The sequence below is a fragment of the Charadrius vociferus genome, unplaced genomic scaffold, assembly GCF_000708025.1.
Source record: "Charadrius vociferus isolate BGI_N301 unplaced genomic scaffold, ASM70802v2 scaffold794, whole genome shotgun sequence".
NCBI classification, from domain to species: Eukaryota; Metazoa; Chordata; class Aves; order Charadriiformes; family Charadriidae; genus Charadrius; species Charadrius vociferus.
The window spans coordinates 36,801-44,692 of NW_009647837.1; the positions used below are offsets into that span (position 1 = coordinate 36,801).

At 56.6% G+C, this 7,892-nt stretch overlaps 1 protein-coding gene across 1 annotated transcript; it reads left to right on the forward strand.

Annotated features, from left to right (window-relative positions):
* Positions 1 to 838: 838 nt before the first annotated feature.
* On the forward strand, positions 839 to 1,933 carry GPR182 (G protein-coupled receptor 182). Its single transcript, XM_009882808.1, has one exon. It carries the CDS (start codon positions 839 to 841, stop codon positions 1,931 to 1,933), a length of 1,095 nt encoding a protein of 364 aa, XP_009881110.1.
* Positions 1,934 to 7,892: the final 5,959 nt, after the last annotated feature.

A 7,892-nucleotide genomic window follows, 5' to 3' on the forward strand; every position in this document is an offset into this window, starting at 1 on the left:
GAGGTTGGACAGTGCCCACGGTGTCTCTGCCGCACGGATGCAGCTGCGTTGGGGCCGCAGCTCTCGCATTTGGGGCAATAAAAGGATGTTCAGGTCAACTGCATTTCCCTTAAGCTTGTAATTTTGTCACCTACTTGGAAGTCCTATCGGGCCCCAGAGGCGCAGAGCGGGGGTGGCCGGCCAGATTCATGAAGCCACCGCACGCCAAGGGGGGGGTCAGAGGACACGGGGTCTTCCCGCTGGTGCGAAGCCAAGTAAATGTGGGCCTCAGTGCATTGAACAGTGCCGGCGTTCCGGCTGTGTCATGGCTGGTTGCTGGATGCCAGGGCCATGATTCCCACAGGCTCCGTGGCCGCAGGACTTGAGCTCCAGAGGTGGTGGGGGACAGCACAGCAGAGGGGGGGTCCGAAGGTCGCTGCACTCTCGGGTCATCAGCTCCATTTCTGCTGTGACCGATGTCGCTGGACGCTCTCACCTCTCCTCCGTCCCTCTCCTCCATCCGTCCCCAGCAAAACCTGTCCCCAGCCCCGGCCCAGCAGGCTGTGGGACAGGGGACAGCCACCACCTGGGAGAGCGCATGGGGGGTTGCTGTTTGTGGCTTCCATTTTGTTTGGGACATGAGGTTATTGCCTGATGTGGGTATGGCATCTTTTGAGGCTTGATGTAGGAAGTCACCATAGGAGTAAAGACTATTAAAAAAACCCCAGAAAGGTACGAAAGTACGAGGGCTGAGCTCCGGCAGGCGAGATCGGCTGTCTCGCTGTATTTCCAGGCTGTCAGCCCCAGCGCAGCCACTGAGCCACAGCTCAGCGCTTTCCCTTTCCTTGCAGCTACCAGGATGGCTGAGGTGACCACTGCCCCCACTGAGACGCACACTCTCCTGAACGAGTACGGGGACTACCACAACTGGTCTGAGCTGTTCCACCTCCTGAACTACACCTACACCTTCTGCGAGTTCAGCCTCGATGAGAACGTCAAGCGGGTGGTCCTCTTCATCCTTTACCTGGTCATCTTCGTGGTGGGCTTGGTGGAGAACCTCCTCGTCATCTGGGTCAACTGGCAGACACGGGGCAACAAGAGCTTGGTCAACCTCTACATTATCAACATGGCCATTGCCGACCTCGGAGTGCTGCTCTCGCTGCCCATCTGGATGCTGGAAGTGATGCTGGATTACACCTGGCTCTGGGGCAGCTTCCTCTGCCGCTTCACGCACTACTTCTACTTTGCCAACATGTATGCCAGCATCTTCTTCCTCACCTGCCTGAGCGTGGATCGCTATGTGTCCCTGACCAGCTCCTCCCTCTTCTGGCGCAAGCACCAGCACCGTGCACGCCGCATCATCTGTGCCTCCAGTTGGGTCTTGGCAGCGGCGATCCCATTCCTGGAGGTTGCTCACATGCAGCTGGTCAACACTGGAGAGCCCATCTGCATCTTTATGGCCCCCTTCGAGACCTATGATGAGTGGGCGCTGGCAGTCAGCCTGGCCACCACCACCATTGGGTTCCTCATCCCCTTCCCCATCATCACTGTTTTCAACATCCTGACAGCCAGGTTCATCAAGCGCACCAAGCCGGAGAGCAGGAAGCACTGTCTGCTCATCTACGCCTATATCGTCGTGTTCCTCGTCAGCTGGCTGCCCTTCCACATCATGCTCACGCTGCTCACCCTCGATGGCAACCACATCATCCTCCACTGCTCCTTCGCCCACTTCCTCTACTTCTTCTACGACATCATAGACTGCTTCACCCTGCTCCACTGCGTGATTAACCCAATCCTCTACAACTTCCTGAGCAAAAACTTCCGCAGCAAGCTCATCTCTGCTGTGGTTAAGTACATCCCCAAAGACCAAGGCAGCCAGAAAGGTGCAGGCAATTCCTCCTCCACCACGCAGCACTCCATAGTCATCACAAAGGACAACAACCCTCCCAATTAAGGGGGAACAGACTCTCCCACTCATCACTGGCAAGCGGTTGCGGGGTGGGGGGCAGCTCCCGGCACTCACTGAGGTCAGTAAGATTGTTTTTCCTGGTGATAAGCAGACACTTTGCTTTTAAACAACACTTCTTGGCTGGCCACCTCCTGTGCTCTGGAGGCAGGGCAGGCTGCCAAACGTGAAATGAGACGGTGCGGGGAGCTACAGACATCTTTCCTCTGATGTGCTGCTGTATCAGATCTATTTAGCTAAAGAAAGAATACGAGAAAGAGATATTTCCTGTTTTCTGAAAGAAACACTTGCAGTAATAAAGTGCGTTACTCTGCCTGCTCGGAAGTCTGAACATAAATCTGGCCCCTGGGACCCAACCCCCGTACCCCCCCGCGCCGCCACGCCGGGGGCCCTCGCTCCTTTCCCTTCACCACAAGTTTCTCTACAGCCCTCCACTTTCACTTACTCGCGTGTTCCGGATACACCGTGCTGCAGAGGTGTCCGGTGAAGGCTGCCCCTCTGCCGCGGTGCCGTCCCGAGCAGGAGAGAGGAAATTAATTCCTTTGAAACACAAACCTCTCTTCCCCGTGCCCGGCAAACGGCGCAAAGCCTGATTTTACAGAAGTGAAGGCAGTGCGACCGTGAGGGGCTGAGCATGACACAGCCCTGAGCTTTACTGAGAGGACGAATGATTCGAGATCAGCAGCTCATCGAGAGCAATTTTGCAAACACAGCGGTAAATTAGCGATGGTTGAACCTGGGTTTGACTGGGCATGGCTGCTTCCAAACGTGACCGGTGACTGCAGCGGTGGGGTTCCCAGTTTGGGTTTTGCAGCAGGAGACCCATCCCGTTAAACCCAGCCGCCTTCGGAGCATCTCCCGGCAGGTTTCGAAGGCCCCTGGGTGCGTTTCCAAATGCCGGGAGACTCCGGCAGCCCTTCCCACCCGCTCCCTTTCAGTCAAAGTCGCACTGAAGCGCACTCCATGGGCACACACGTACGCGTGCAGAACCCTCGGAGCCGCAGCGCCGGCTGGGCTTTGGCAGCACAAGGAGCCGGAGCATCCGGAGAAAGTTCATCATTGTCCGGATTCTGCTAAGTCACGCGCTGCGGGTCAAGCCCTCGGCAGGGGAAGGTGAAAGAGTGACAGTCCCTGGAAGGGAGTCCATAAATCTACCAGAGGCCTTGAGCTGCTCAAGAAACACATTTTTAAAAAAGCAAAGCATAAGCAAATGTAGGGACAGGATGCTCGCGGCACGGAGCGGTGGGTGGGGAGCAGGATGTGCCGGGCTGCGGGAGAAGCCCAGGACCAGGGGTTAACACGGACGCTCGGTTATCTTGGCACTGGCTCTGCTGCTCACCGGGGTTCTGGGACAGGGTAAATCACTAAATACTTCAGGGCTCCTCGTGCACAGAGTTTTACTATTTGGGGACATCAGCGTTGACAGAAAAAGCCAAATCCGCCTCTCGCGCAGAAATATTTGAACTGCAGCTGGGGAAGAAGCCAGTCCTCTCAGCCACAACAGTACCCTCTTCAGGGAAGCAACTCACGGCCGTTCTTCCTGAGTTACTGTACTAACACGGTTTCACAACTTGAGACTGTAGAGCCACCCAGACTGTAACCCCTCTGGGGCAGAGTCTGTCCTTTGGGGTCCGCACGGACTCAGGACCTCACCACCCCCGTCCCTGTGAAGCCCCAAAACCGGCCGGTGAACGTGATGGCAGCTTCACGCCGACACGACCCACAGCTTTGATCCTGACCCTTCCCTAAGGCCTCCTTTTGCTATAGCCCTGCCATTTGCAATGAAGAAACTGAAGAGAAGTACACAACAACAAGACACCGATGTGTGACATAACCAGAACAAAAATATATTCATTTTCAAGTTACTTAAACATGTAAAATTTGGTATTTGACTCATTAAACTTTTTTTTTTTTTAACGCTCCTATGTATCTACAACTTCGTTCATAGATCTCAGGGCCGGAGCGGCCTCAGATAAACCCAAACATGCTGGGTTTGGCCCACCGTGATGGTGGGACGAGCGGCTGCATGGTGTTTAGTTGCCAGGTGGCATTAGACCATGACACCCTCACACAGCCCCACGCCGCGATGTGGGCTTGAAACCCCGCGAGTCCTTTAGCCAGGTCCCTCAGTCTTGCCATAAAGCCTTCGCCACCCTTCAGGGTAAACTGGCCCGGCCACGGCAATTACTTTAGCAATTACTTTAGCAATTACTTTAGCAATTACTGGCTCAATACCCCTGGGCCACCCTCCCAGCTTGAATTTCCAGTGCCCACTGCTGGTCACCAGGGCAGGAAACTGGTCCTGTCCCACCGAGTGAGCCTCGCTGCTGGAGGAAAGCTAAAGCGGCTCTTGAAAGCCCAGCAGCGTTTGCCCGCCGCTCCAGCTTGCCAGCCAACAGCTCCGAGCCTGCGGAGGTGCAGGGCTCAGCGAAACTCAGCGCTGGTGGCACAGAAAGGGCTCATCAAGAAACACAAACCCGGAGAATTTCCTAAACGGTTTCTAACGAGGGCTCTGCTCCCATCCTGCTGCGGAAGCAGCCCGCAGAAACGCCGGAGTCCCTTCTGCTGGTGCTGCTCCGGGTGCCGGCGGAGGCGGTGGCCTCGGCTGCCTGGACCGCTGCCACAGATCCTGCAGAGCACAGCACAGGAGCAGGACACCAGGAACGGCTCACGTGCTTTCCCAGGCACTCCTGAAGAGACAGAAGTGCCGATCTGCACATTTAAAGAAACAAGTTTTATAAAAGAAAGAAGCGAGGTACAAGAGGTCAACGTTTTCCATTTTATTATTCTAAATAAAAACCACACTTTGTGCTGAACAATGGAGTATAAAAGAACCCGATGTACAACGATTTTAGACATCTACTATTTGGGGGGAAAGTTTACAAAATATACAAAACTTTACAGCAAATAGATAGTAAACACTTAAATATCAGGAGGTCAGTACCTACTATTAACTTAACAAAAAGGTTAGACAGCAATTCAACTCTTTTTCTTTCTTCTGCTTAATTATTCTGGTAAGAGACCTGGATCCTTTGAGAAAGGGGAGAATCAAACTGAACTTTGCGTTTCAGAAATCAGAGTAAGACCAGTCCCGAAGCGCTGCCCTTCGGAGGGGCGGTTGGTGTCAGGGTTTCCCGCGAGGACCGGCACAGCGCGCGGCAAAGCATTTCCCCTCTCGTGCCCTCAGGATCCCAAAGCACTCTGCACACACGAGTTAAACCCCGCGGCTGCCCCAGGCGAGGTAGGTAAGTGTGGTCCCCTCGTTCAGGGAGGGACGGGAGGCGCACGGGCTCGCCAAAGGCCGCCCTGCGAGTCAGCGGTGGAGCAGGAACGGATCTGGGCACGGCGTTTCCACCCCGGCTCTCCCAATACTGCAAACGGCGCTTGGCCTCCGATGCAAGGCTGTGCATGGCTGCGCCCTCGGCACACGCAGCCCCGTGCCGCCGGCTTGGAGCCCCTGCCGTCACCGGCAGCCCCCACCCCGACCCCGCCCCCCGGACCCGGGGACAGCCACGCCGCCGAGGGGACAGGGATGACCGAGCCCTGACGCTGGCCGCAGGTTTGGAGAGGCCCTGGACCCCCCCCCGGGAAGGGAGAGCACAGGTCTCTGCCCCTCTTGGGAAAATCCCCCCGAGGCTGACCCAGCGCGGGAGCGCTGCAGGTCCAGATCCGTCCCAGCATCCCCCCAGCAGACGGGACGCGCTGCTGATTGCAGGGTGTTTCATGCGGGAATAATTCATTATAACACGGGAAAGAACCCAAGACACAGAAATGCCAGGGACCCGAGCACTGCCCCCCGTCCCCACACCCAGAAACGACTGCCAGAAAAGGGGGTGGGCTTTCGCTTTCCCGTCCCTGTGTCCAGAAGGGTGGGCTCGCTTTGCCCGTTAGTGTTTCAGTGTAAAAGCTTCTTTTTTTTTTTGGTTTATGTGCACAAAAGGCTTTTGCTTCACAGCTTAGCTAGACACGGGGCTGCAGATGCTACCATGCGGCAGCACCCCAACCCATCCAAAAGCTCATCAAAGCTTCTGGGACATTTCAGGAGGGTCTCGAGGCTTTAAGGACTCGGCTCTCACGAGCCCCGTCTGCCCCCCTCTCTCACATCCTTCATGGCAATCTCCAGAGCAGAGCCGGTCGCAGCCGTTCCTGTCTACCAGCCACCACCAGGACAAGGAAACCAACTCAACGAGCTCCTCAGAGCGGCCCCAGCGACCCACCGCCAACTCCCACGCTTTCCTAGGGCACCACGTGTTCTCGAAATGATGGTTTTTTGGGTTTGTTTTTTGTTTTGTTTTGTTTTGTTTTTTTTAACTTAACAACACTAGGCTAAACGTGGCTCAGCAGACCAGCTTAAAGATCACAGACCGTGGCCTGGCAGCTGATCGACACCACAAGACACAAGTTTGGAAACCAGAGGTCCAGCGGCAGAGAGGGCACAGCCTGGCCAGCCCCGGGGTCAGAGATCACTTTGGTGCCCCTCCTCCTCTGAAAACGGGCTCCAGACACCAAAATCACAACAAATACAGTTTAAGACCCCCCAGGGCAATGTCAGCTGGCCCCAAACTTGGCCAATAGTATAGGGACTAGGGAAATGACACAAACTCCCAATGGCCTCAGCCATCCTCACCCTTGGCTTCTCGGTCCTCCTCAGCAACGTCCGTCCCTCCCACCCCACGTCCGTGCAGTGGGGTCGGACTCAGGTACTGCAAGTCCATGGGGTGACTGAGGATGACACAAGCTCTGGACGAAGGAGCTGCCTGAGAAGGGTCATTAGGTCCAGCCAGGGCTCAGCACCGCCGGTGGGGACATGGCTCAACACCGAGTCGTCTCTTCCCCCGTCACAGCAGGGCTGGACCTGGAGCTGCCGCGGTGGAAACGCAGCTTTAGAGGCAAACCGCGGGGATGGAAGGATGGATGGAGCTGAAGGGCAGGGGCTTCCAGCCGCCACACACCTCTGCACCCTCTCCCTGGGATGCAAACTCCTCCCGGTCCCGACAGCGACGCGCCCAGCCGACAGGGAGATGTGCTCCGCAAACCCCAGGGGACGTGACAGCGCCGCTACCCCTCAGCACAGACGTTCCTGCCCCCCACTGCCCGGTACCGCTTCCCCCAGACCCTCCGCAGGCGCAGCGACGCTGCCCCACGTCTTATATTGCTACAGAGCTTTGTTTCACAGGACTGTGACGGGGACGGGGCTAAAGGGAGGTTTGCTTTCGCCAGGGAGGGCTGTACCAGGAGTAAACGGACGCGGCCAGGCCGAGGAAGTGGCACAGAAGAGGGAAGGACCGAGGCCGTCACTTCCCCGGGGTGCTAAACGTCAGTGTTCACTAAGCGCTTTGCATCTCCCATGCGCTTTGCGGGTACGAGCCAGCAATCTTCGCCGCACGCCCGGGAGGTAGGTAAGTACCACAAGTGTTACCACCCTCATTTTACAGATGAGGAAACTGAGGCAAAGAGGTGAAGTGACTTGCCCAAGGCCACAGCAGAGCGGGGGGAGCGACCCCCAGGAATTCCTAGCTCGCCAGCCACGCGTCCAGCCCACGCCGCTCCTCTGCCGCAGGTTGTCCCTTCGAGAGGAGGGGAAAGCGGGACGAGTTTACAGGGTTTGCAAATCACGAGTTTTGCTTTGTAACAGCGTATCTTTACAGAAGCGCAGGAGCCAAATTACTACGACTGTGGCTTGAAAGCCCTGAGCGCTTCCTGTTTGTGAGGTAGAATGAGTTACCTAAGGGTAGTCATAACTCATGCTGCGGCATCGGAAATATTTGTTCCTCTCCACCTCTGCCCCACAGCAGGATAACATGGGAAAAAGCCAATCCCCACCCTTCTTGGTGTAAACACTGCCGGCACGGGGCTGACCTCGCCAGCGCAGCCGGGAGAGCCCACCGCGCCGAGGAGGGTCCCCAGCCCGCGCCCCACCAGGAGAGGCTGAGCTGAGGTTCGCACC